General features: G+C 38.8%; 1 protein-coding gene across 1 annotated transcript in view; it reads left to right on the forward strand.

Annotated features, from left to right (window-relative positions):
- Positions 1-12,208, forward strand: part of HERC1 (HECT and RLD domain containing E3 ubiquitin protein ligase family member 1) — a 248,445-nt gene that overhangs the window by 51,200 nt on the left and 185,037 nt on the right. The window contains exon 3 of the mRNA XM_011940429.1: positions 7,260-8,215. Within this exon, the coding sequence (XP_011795819.1) occupies positions 7,286-8,215 (930 nt within the window). The 5' untranslated portion in view covers positions 7,260-7,285. The remainder of the gene's footprint in view (positions 1-7,259; positions 8,216-12,208) is intronic.

The raw sequence follows: 12,208 nt of genomic DNA on the forward strand, positions 1-12,208 counted from the left end.
AGGATGGTCTCGATCTCCTGACCTCATGATCCGCCCGTCTCGGCCTCCCAAAGTGCTGGGATTACAGGCTTGAGCCACCGCACCCGGCCGACAAACTCTTGTTAGTATTGATACTTTGGCCTTTTCCCCATGAACCATGGATGCTCTTAATGGCATCTACAATGGTGAATCCTTCCCGGAACATTTTCTATTGACTTTACCCAGATATCAGAGGAATCACTATCTATGGCAGCTATAGCCTTACAAGATGTATTTCTTAAATAATAAGACTTGAAAATCAAAATGACTTCTTTATCCATGTGCTGCAGAACGGATGTTGTGTTTAGTAGGCATGAACACAACATGAATCTCCTTGTACATCTGCAGTAGAGCTCTTGAGTGACTGGGTGCATTGTCAGTGAACAGCAGTGTTTTGAAAGGAAACTTTTTTCTGAGCTGTAGGTCTGAACAGTGGGCTTAAAATATTTAGTAAATTGTATAGTAAACAGATGTGCTGTCATCCAGGCTTCGTTGTTGCATTTATAGAGCACAGGGAGAGTAGATTTATAATACTTCTTAGGTGCCCTAGGTTTTTCAGAATGTAAAAGAGCATTGGCTTCAACTTTAAGTCCACCAGCTTCATTAGCCCTTAGCAAGAGACTCAACCTGTCCTTTGAAGACAGGCTATTTTGTCCACATTGAAAATCTGTTGTTTAATGTAACTACTTTCATCAATTACCTTAGGTAGATATTCTGGGTAACTTTCTGCAGCTTCTACATCAACACTTGCTGCTTCACCTTGCGCTTTTATGTTGTGGAGACAGGTTCTCTCCTTAAGCCTCATGAGTGAACCTCTGCTAACTTCAGACAATTCTGCATCTTCCTTACCTCTCTCAGCCTTCATAGAGTTGAAGAGAGGGCCTTGCTCTGGCTTAGGCTTTGGTTTAAGGGCATGTTGTGGCTGGTTTGATATTCTATCCAGACCACTTAAACTTTCTCCATATCAGGAAAAAGGTGATTTCACTTCTTTATCATTTATGTATTCATTGGAGTGGCTCTTCTGGTTTCTTTAAGAACTTTCCCTTTGCATTGCAACTTGGCTAACTGGCGCAAGAGGGTTAGCTTTTGGCCTGCCTTCCTCACTAAACTTAATCATTTCTGGCCTTTGATTTAAAGGCACATGGTGTCTTCCTTTGTCTTGAACACTTAGAGGCGATTGTAGGGTTATTAGTTGGCCTAATTTCAATATTGTTGTGTCTTAGGCAATAGGGACTCCCAGGGGTAGGGAGACTGGGGAATGGTTGGTTGGTGGGGCAGTCAGAACACATACAATTTGTCGATTAAGTTTGCTGTCTTATATGGGTGTGCTTTGTGGCACCCCCACACAATTACAGTAGTAACAATCAAAGCTTACTGATTACAGGTTACTATAACAGTTGTAATAATAATGAAAAGTTTGAAATATTGTAAGAATTACCAAAATGTGACACAATTACATGAAGTGAACATATACTTTTGGAAAAATGACACCAATACACTTGCTCAAATCAGGGTTGTTATAAACCTTCAATTTGTAAAAAAATGTAGTGTCTGTACAGCACAGTAAAGTCAAGTGCCATAAATGAGGTATGGCTGTATTTAAGTCTCTGACTATTACTGTGGTTGCCATTTTTCCTGTATTTTCTGTGGTTTCCTCTTCATTTGTTTTATTACTCTGCTTGTACATAAAAGTTTGTGACAGTTTTATCTTATTAGTGATTATACTGTTCATCATTACCAAGTAACCCTTTTTGTCCTATTTATTACCTAATAGATGATACTCTTTTTGGTTGCATTTGTTTGTTATATCATTACCCTCCGTTTTATCTTCAACATTTTGAAATCACTTGTTTTAGATCCACTGCTTATAGATAGGGTATACATTTTTAAAATGATTTACTTATTATATTTATAGTTATATACATTTAATTTATAGCAGAGATTATAAATTTTGGGCCATAACTACTTTCATGTATGTTTTGTTCAGTTAGCATATAGATTATTGTTATCATTTCATATCAATCTTTGTCTTTTGGTTTTAATAGGTGAATTTTACAGATGTTGATGTAGTAGCTGTGCTTGGTCTTATAGCTGACCTTTAGTGTCTGTTTTACCATTTTAATACTTGCTTGTTTTCTTCCTTTGTTTCCTGTTGTTAGATGGCGTGTTTCTTTGATTCATTTCCTGTTCTATTTTTGTATAATTTTGGAAAATATATGGATTTACCCAGATGACTAGATAGCAGTAATTAACCAGAAATGGAAATGAGGAAATTCCATTCATAGTAATCACAAAATCAGAAATACTTAAGAATCAACAGAAAAGCACAGGACTTACATGAAGAAAATCTAAAATAGGATAGGAACAAATAGAAAGGCACACTTTGTCCTTGGATGAACAAATTTCATAAAAATGTCTATTTTCTGAAAATACATAAATCTAATGCAATTCAGATTAGAACCTCAGTAGTGTGTTGGAAGGGATGGCATATAATTGAATAAAAATCTTTTGTTTGTTTGTTTGTTTGAAACGGAGTCTCCCTCTGTCACCAGGCTGGAGTGCAGTGGCGTGATCTTGGCTCACTGCAACCTCTACCTTCTGGGTTCAGGCGATTCTCCTTCCTCTGCCTTCCAAGTAGCTGGGACTACAGGCGCGCACCACCACGACCAGCTAATTTTTGTATTTTTAGTAGAGGCGGGGTTTCACCATGTTGGCAAGGATGGTCTCCATCTCTTGACCTCGTGATCCGCCCGCCTCGACCTCCCAAAGTACTGGGATTACAGGCGTGAGCTACTGCGCCTGGCCTGAATAAAATAATCTTAAACTTCTGAGAATTTCCTTACCAGTCATCAGAACATTTATACATGTATAAAGCTATTTTAATCAAGTCGCTGTTGTTGTAAGAATAGACAAGTGGACTGGAATAGAGAATCCAGAAATAGATCCTATTAGTGGTGAAGTGAATTATTTTGTTGTTTAGATCTTCTGTTTTCTTATTTTTGTTCACTTGATCCATGTTGTACTGAGAGTGGTATATTCATGTCTCATGTTATTAGCATTTCTATTTATGTTTCCTTGCATCTCCTGTAGTTTTTGCTTTATAAAAGCTGTTGCTGTGCTATTTTGTTTTAGAATAATGCCTGGCTAATTCTTTTGTTTTTTAAAGTCATTTCATCTCTTTGCTCGGAGGTCTTTAGGATTTTATCTTTATCTTTGAAATCTAATAGTTTTACTATTGTAAAACTATGTATTCATTGGAGTGGCTCTTCTGGTTTCTTTAAGAACTTTCCCTTTGCATTGCAACTTGGCTAACTGGTGCAAGAGGCTTAGCTTTTGGCCTGCCTTCCTCACTAAACTTAATCATTTCTGGCCTTTGATTTAAAGGCACATGGTGTCTTCCTTTGTCTATTTCTTGGAGTTGATTGTCTGGGTTAATTTTCCCAAGTACCTTGTATATTGATTCAGATTTTTTTTTCTGTTTTAGAAAGTTTTGTTGCATTACAGCTATAAAACCAGCTCTGTTTTTGTTTGGTTTGGTTTGTGTTTTTCTTCCTCACATTATCCAATAATGTGAATATTACTCTTTTTTTCTTATCTTCTGTTTCCACTTATTTCTCTCTGACCCTTTTTATTTTTCTTTATGTCATTGAGTCTACTCTTCCTTACACTTTTATAATTCATTCTTCATTGCTGAGATAATTTTGACTTTTTCTTCATATTTCTTTTCTGAGTTCAGTTACCTCTTTCCCTTTCTTCTTTCCTTTTCTTCTTTTTCTTCCTTTTTGTCTGTTTCTGCTTTCAGTTTTTGAATTTTTGATTCAGGGTTTTTCATATCATCATATGTTTCAGTTTATTTAATTTTGTTTGGATTGTTAACTTAAACTTTCTTTTGCTTTGTTGTTATCAGGGAATTTCCCTCAATTGATAAATGTGAAATTTAATTTTTTTTTTGTTTGTTTTCTGCAATAGCTCTGTATGCACCTGAGTTTTCTCATGTTCATTTTTATGGTATTGAGTATTTTATAATATTCTTAATTGCATTATCTTCAGTCAATGTAGCAAAGTCCAAATATAATAGCAGAAATGTTGTTTGTTTTACTTGAGGAAAGGGTTGTTCTGTCTTCAATTTTATGGGTCTATTTTGTCTTGCAGGACGCTAAGTATTTCCCCTTTTTCTTCTTTTACCCTTCACTGCTCAGTTGTTAAAGCATACTTCTCTCTTCCTTTTTGCTTTTTCTTTCCTCTGCATTTCAACAAATGCTTATTTAACACTTGTCTTTTTTACTTGCACCTGCTCTTTTAAACCATGCCTTCTGCTTTAAATTAAAGGTACTTGAAATCTCTTCCCCGTAGTCTGTGCTCTGATCTGCCCAGATACTTTTCCAGTGTTTTCAGATGCGATGTGGATTTAATCTTTCTGGGAGTCACTACAAATCATTTTTAGGCGCCTTCACTAGCCTTTCTCCTCTGTCTTTTCTGCAGTTTTTCTTAGTCTGCCTTTGCTTGCCACAAAGCCTTGTGGGTGGATGGAGGTGAAAGCATGTACCCTGAATTGGTTGACTTTTTCTCTTTTTATTTACAATTATTTGCAATTTGGTATTCTGTGTCTTCAAGTTATGCTACAGTTGTGGTTTGGTATAGAATTTAATTTTTCCTTCTTGTTTTTTTTACTGTTTGGGGATGAAATTTTGGGCAGATAGCTGTGCAGCTGCCATTGCCTTCAACTATGTGGAAGTCCTGGATTACTTAATAAATGGTGGTGGCATAACTAGCCTTCTACCTGGAAACAATAAAATTGGACTCAGCCTGTGCTTTATAGAGTGTATTAAACTTCCAGATGAATGTAGAATTTATTTTAATTCCAGATGGACTAAAGACTCAGGTGTTTTCTTAAAAAAAACTCTCAAGAATATCAAGGTGGTTTTATACAGGTGATGATAATCTAGAATTCATGTGGAATCTGGGTGTGAGAGTGGGGCAGGGATACTCTTTTGACCAAGAATGGAAAACAGAAGCTATAAAATAAAAGATGTGTGTGTTTGTAAAAGATAGATTTAGAAGAAATATTTACAATGTTGAGGACAGACTGTGATAAAATACAAAAAACTTTTACAAGTTGACAAGATAACAAAATAGGAAAATGCATGAGTAAGTATTTCCCAGAAGAGCGTATCCAGATGACCAACAAACTTAAGGTGTTCAGATTTATTAGTAACCAGGGAAATACAAATTAGAATAACAACATATCCCTGTACAGCTATTAAACCTTCCAAATTTAAAAGAGCACAATCACATATGGCTTATGTGGGAAGAGATGGAGGTAAATAAGGCACTTTTATGTCCTCTGCACAATGCTGGTGTTTAATACCAAATGAAGTCAGGGTGGGGTGGAGGATCATGATTTCCCCCCTCCTCAGTGCATACTTTCTGAGTATCTTAGGAACATGAATTAAGCATAGTAATCATAAACTTGTGAAGGCAAGTGTCATCAGATTTTATATTTAGAATTTAACAGGGCATATTGAGAAATAAGACACTCCTTTTAATTACTGTAGTCTGGAATCTTTATCACTGGAGTGCTTTCTTGATGATCTGCCTATATCATGAAAATTAAATTCTCTTCGGTGATTGAGGATCTTTCTCTATTACCAGCTATCATAAGTGACATTCTGGGGACTTGCTTGAGAGATACCTTCCCTGCAATATTTTGTAATTAAAAATTTTGTGTATATATAAAAAATATATATCAATGCATCTTATTTCTGATGCATTTCAAAGTAAATTACAGATGTCTATTTACTTCCCTCAAGTATACTTCAGCTTGCATATCATTAACTATTCAGTATTTGTTGAGGTAAAGTTTACATGCAATGCAATGTAAAAATCTCAAGTGCACTTTCACTGAGTTTTTTTATTTTTGTTTTCTTATGTAGAGATGAGATCTCACTGTGTTGTCCAGGCTGGTCTCGAACTCCTGAGCTCAAGCAGTCCTCCTGCCTTGGCCTCCCTCAGTGTTAGGATTAAAGACGTGAGCCACCATGCCCAGCCCACTAGGTTTTAACAAATGTACAACCTGTGTATTCCACACCAGTATTGAGACATAGAATATTACCTCAAGAAGTGTCCTCAAGCTCCTCACAGTCAGTTCATGCGGTCACCCTCTAGAGGCAGCCACTATTTTGATTGAAGTATTTTTATGGACTTTTGTTTTGGATAAATCTTTAGGAGAGGAATTTTTGGGTCATAGGGTTAGATATATGTTTCGTTTTATGAGAAACTGCCAGACACCTTTCCAAAGTGGGTGTTCCATTCTGCAATTATGAGTCCCAAAGTTTTTGGCCCAGGGAAGTAGGAGTTACCATTTATTGAGAGGAAGAAGTCTATAGGAGGGACAGGTTTGGGTGGGGTAGTGGTAGTGGTAGATTAGGAGCTCAGTTTTGGATATGTTAATTTTGAGATATCCAGCCATAACCGAAACTGTTAGATAGCCATGTGGAGGGGCCAAGTAGGCAATTGTGTATATGAATTTGGAGTTAGGGAGAAGGCCTGGGTTGGAGATAAAAATTTGGGAGTCATCAGCATGTAGAACCCACTGTTACACTGACAGTGGAATCAGAACTGAGTGGAAAAGGTACATCTAAAGAAATTACTGTTTTTTAAAATAAACTTTGTGTTTTGGAATTATAGATTTACAGAAAAGTTGCAAAGATGGTACGGTTTCCATATACCCTTCACCAATTTATCCCTAATGTTAATATCTTAGTAGATAACCATAGTACATTTATCAAAGCTAAAATAGTGACATTCGTACAGTGCCATGAACCTCCAGACTTTTTTTTTTGTTTTTTTTTTTTGAGAGAGAGAGCCTTGCTCTGTTGCCCAGGCTAGAGTGCAGTGGTGCAATCTTGGCTCACTGAAACCTCTGCCTCCCAGGTTCAAGCGATTCTCCTGCCTCAGACTCCCAAGTAGCTGGGTCTAGAGGTATGTGCCACCATGCCTGGCTAATTTTTGTATTTTTAGAGATGGGGTTTCATCATGTTGGCCAGGAACATCTTGAACTCTTGGCCTCCAAGTGATCGGCCCGCTTCAGCCTCCCAAAGTGTTGGGATTACAGGCGTGAGCCACCGCATCCGGTCGCATTTCACCAGTTTGAAATAATTAATTGTAATGTAAGATGAAATTTTAGAACATTTTATGAATCCTCTGTATGTTTTTGACTGTTTTCTCTTCTCCCTTTGCAGGACTAATGGCTGAAGGATAAATCAACATGGCAACTATGATTCCACCAGTGAAGCTGAAATGGCTTGAACACTTGAACAGCTCCTGGATTACAGAGGACAGTGAATCTATTGCTACAAGAGAGGGAGTTGCTGTTCTGTATTCTAAACTGGTTAGCAATAAGGAAGTAGTACCTTTGCCCCAACAAGTTTTATGCCTCAAAGGACCACAGTTGCCAGACTTTGAACGTGAGTCTCTTTCAAGTGATGAGCAGGACCACTATTTGGATGCCCTTCTTAGCAGCCAGCTAGCATTGGCGAAGATGGTGTGTTCGGATTCCCCATTTGCTGGGGCACTTAGAAAACGACTGCTTGTACTCCAGCGTGTCTTTTATGCTCTTTCTAATAAATACCATGACAAAGGCAAGGTGAAACAGCAGCAGCATTCTCCAGAGAGCAGTTCTGGGTCAGCAGATGTCCATTCTGTTAGTGAACGCCCCCGGTCAAGCACTGATGCACTTATAGAAATGGGTGTTCGAACTGGTCTAAGTTTATTATTTGCACTTCTAAGACAAAGTTGGATGATGCCTGTGTCAGGACCTGGTCTCAGTCTTTGCAACGATGTTATTCATACTGCAATTGAAGTTGTAAGCTCTTTACCACCATTATCATTAGCAAATGAAAGCAAGATTCCTCCTATGGGCTTGGACTGCTTATCGCAAGTAACAACATTTCTTAAAGGAGTAACTATTCCTAATTCTGGGGCAGACACTTTAGGTCGTAGATTAGCTTCTGAGTTGCTGCTTGGTTTGGCAGCTCAACGAGGCTCATTACGGTATCTTCTTGAATGGATAGAAATGGCTTTGGGAGCTTCAGCAGTTGTACATACCATGGAGAAAAGCAAACTACTCTTAAGCCAGGAAGGAATGATCAGCTTTGACTGCTTTATGACCATATTAATGCAAATGAGGCGTTCTTTGGTACGTACTATAAATTTCAACTTTAAAGCTCATAACAGTTTTAGGAAAAGTCAATGAAGTTTTTAATGAATTGGAGGTAACAGTGAATGATTTGAGACTTTGGTGGTTGTTGAGTTAAATATTTCATATACTTGGAGTGAAGAAACTTTTATGCATGTTAATATATGTGGTTGGTACAGTGTTGAGACTACTGCATCAGGAGTCAGGTTTGTAGTTTTAGCTTTCTGAATTCTCATATGAACTAGGAAATTCATCTAACTTTATGTTTTAGCAGACTTATGAAAAATGAGATATTTTGGCTAGTGATCAGGAGGTCTTTAGTAAAAAAACCTTATTTTCATCTTTCCCAATTTATATTAAACATTTACTATACGCCAAGTACTATTCTAGGCCCTGGGGCTACAGCCTTGGGGATACAGTTTCTGCCTCCATGGAGCTAACAGCCTAGTAGAGGAGTCAGATAATGAATATATAATTTCAGGTAGTGAAAATTTCTAAGAAGAGAAATAAAAGAGGGAAAGGGAATAGAGACTGGTAGACTTAGGACAGAGGTTGGGAGGTGAAAAGTTGCTGTTTTAGTTAATGTGGTCAGGGAATGACTGAGTTGTGACATTAGAGTAGAGACCTGAATGAAGGGAAGTGATGAGCTAAGCAAAGCTCAAGAGCGTGTTGTCAGAGGAAATTATTTGACTCTCATAATCTTGGATACTACATTAAAGAATAAATAATAAAATAGTGGAGTGTAATCAATGTCAAGAATTTGTAAGACTGAAAAACCAAGAATAAAAATTCAAATGTTAAAATACAAATTTAGGCTGGGTGCGGTGGCTCATGCCTGTAATCCCAGCACTTTGGGAAGCTGAGGAGGGTGGATCACTTGAGGCCAGGAGTTCAAACCCAGCCTGGCCATCATGGTGAAACCCCGTCTCTACTAAAAATACAAAGATTAGCCAGGTGTGGTGTTGTGCGCCTATAATCCTAGCTACTTGGGAGGCTGAGGCAGGAGAATCGCTTGAACCCGGGAGACGGAGGTCACAGTGATCAGAGATCATGCTGCAGCGTTCCTGGGCAACACAGCAAGAATCTGTCTCAAAAACAAAATAAAAATTAAAATACAAATTTAAAATATTAAGACTCGAACACTTAAAAGCTGACTTATTTTTAATTAGGTTACATTGATCAGTCTTTTTTTTCCCCCCAAGATGGAGTTTCACTCTTGTTGCCCAGGCTGGAGTGCGATGGTGTGATCTCAGCTCACTGTAACCTCTGCCTCCCAGGTTGAAGCGATTCTCCTGCCTCAGCCTCCCGAGTAGCTCGGATTACAAGCGTGTACTACCATGCCCAGCTAATTTTTGTACTTTTAGTAGAGACGGGGTTTCACCATATTGGCCTTGGCTGGTCTCGAACTCCCAACATCAGGTGATCTGCCCACCTTGGCCTCCCAAACTGCTGGGATTACAGGTGTGAGCCACCACGCCCGGCTTACATTTATTAGTCTTTAAGGTATCCTTTGTTACCAGGTATCAACCAACAAATCTATTTGGTTAAAATAACTAAAAATATCACTTATAAATGATATATATGTATTTCAAGCCTCCCCCTACTCCCAACAAGTAGAAAGTTTTTGGACAGGAGTGTCTCATAAAAACCAATTATGTTGAATGAATTTACAAACCAGGGACATTTAAGGTTTCACCTACTTTGCGTTTTGCATTTATGAACTGAATGGTAAATATTGGGTCATTTTTTTACCATTTTATCATAGGTAAGTGCTTGGGGATTTTAGATCATAAGATCTATGAAAATTTGAATTTCTTACTGTTACATAAAAATAAAGAAAAGCATGCCATGCTTTGTTTGAGATATGGAATGTTGACATGGGTTCTGTACTCTTCACTTGAGGTGCCCAGGGATGCAATGATGTAATTAAAAAGGCTTTAGGGACCAGCTGTGGGAGGCACATAGGCCTCTTTGGGTTTTCTTATTCAATATTCAAATCGTCTCACTTGCACATGTTTTTCTAACTTTGTTTTCTGATTCTTAATACTTTCTGGTAACATCCTCTTATGTTATACTCCTTTCAAGTCTGTCAAGCCATTTAATGACCTAAAATAATGTATCTATTCATGGTCACATGTTAATATTTCTGTAAGAAGTCACTTAATTCCTCATTTTACGGGCTATTTATTTTGCAGTACCTTTGTTACAAAAAAGATATTAATCATTGCACAATATAGTTACATGATTAAATGGTTGCCAATGGTGTGTTTGAACAAAATGCTAGTTACCTTGAGGCAGAAGCCTCTTCCTCGAGGACTTTACCTTCTAAGGTCTTATTCTACAATATTCCTCCTTAATGGGAAGAGGGTACCCCAGGAAACTAGATTTCTTTTCTCAGTGTCCATTTAGCCTCATTGTCTAGGTTTGTATGCATATTTGATAATTGACTGGATAGTTTAAATATTTTTCCTCCCCCCCCCCCTTTTTTTTTGAGATGGAATTTTGCTCTTGTTGCCCAGGCTGGAGTGCAGTGGTGTGATCTCGGCTCACTGCAACCTCCGCCTCCTGGGTTCAAGCGATTCTCCTGCCTCAGCCTCCGGAGTAACTGGGACTACAGGCCCCTGCCACCAACCCCAGCTAATTTTGTTTTTGTATTTTTAGTAGAGATGGAGTTTCCATGAAGGCCTACCTTAAAGTAGATCTAAAATAATTTTTTTTTTTAATTACTGGATTTCCAGTTTTCTTTCTACCTAGCCTCTCATTCCCAGACAAAATAGCAAATTCACTAGTCAGGGAGGTGCCTCCCTCCTTCCCCTCTGTGGCCATACCTGATAATATAGCTCCTTATTGGGGCAGACATGCCTCTAAAAAACTAGATTGCTGGCCGGGTGCGGTGGCTCACGCCTGTAATCCCAGCACTTTCGGAGGCCAAGGCAAGCAGATCACCTGAGGTCAGGAGTTTTGAGACAAGCCTGGCCAACGTGGTGAAACCCTGTCTCTACTAAAAATACAAAAATTGGCTACGTGTGGTGGCATACACCTGTAGTCCCAGCTACCTAGGAGGCTGAGGCAGGGAGAATTGCTTGAACCTGGGAGGCAGAGGTTGCAGTGAGCCGAGATTGCGCCATTGCACTCCAGCCTGGGTGACAGACCAAGACTGTCTCAAAAACAAAAACAAAACAAAAAACTAGATTGCTTTTCTCAGAATTCCAGATCTACTCTGGGGAGGAATATATGTTTGACTTAATTTAGCTCTCTCAAAGCCACCTCAGGCCTACATTAGATTGAATTTTAATTAAATCTCAGATTGGTTTTAAGGGAAAGGAATGGTTATTAAACTGAATTATATATTTGTTATTTCTTCTTGCACAGTCAGTGATAGTATTTGATGCTTTTGGTCTCCAGAACCCGTGTTTCTTTTCTTTTCTTTTTTTTTTTTGGAGGTAGAGTCTTGCTCTGTCACCCAGGCTAGAGTGTAGTGGTGTAAACTTTGGCTCACTGCAACCTCCGTCTCCCGGGTTCAAGCTATTCTTGTGCCTCAGCCTCCCTAGTAGCTGGGTTTAGAGGCACTTGCTACCATGCCTGGCTAATTTTTGTATTTTTAGTAGAGACGGGGTTTCCCCATGTTGGCCAGGCTGGTCTCGAACTCCTAACCTCAGGTGATTTACCTGCCTCAGCCTCCCACAGTGCTGGGATTACAGGCGTGAGCCACCGTGCCCAGTCTAGAACCCATGTTTCTTATACTTTACTGTTGTCTGAGAACTAGGAAATTTGTAGAGCCTTTTCTGATTACACTAGACCCCAACCTGACCTGATCCTCCCTGTCTTGAATTTCTCTATCCTTGAGTAACTGGTCCAGAACTTATCTCCAAGCTATAAGTTAGAGGGAGAGACACATAACCATCTTTTTTTTTTTTTTTGAGATGGAGTCTCGCTCTGTCGCCCGGGCTGGAGTGCAGTGGCCGGATCTCAGCTCACTGCAAGCTCCGCCTC

Source organism: Colobus angolensis, unplaced genomic scaffold, assembly GCF_000951035.1.
Source record: "Colobus angolensis palliatus isolate OR3802 unplaced genomic scaffold, Cang.pa_1.0 Scaffold19, whole genome shotgun sequence".
Lineage (NCBI taxonomy): Eukaryota > Metazoa > Chordata > Mammalia > Primates > Cercopithecidae > Colobus > Colobus angolensis.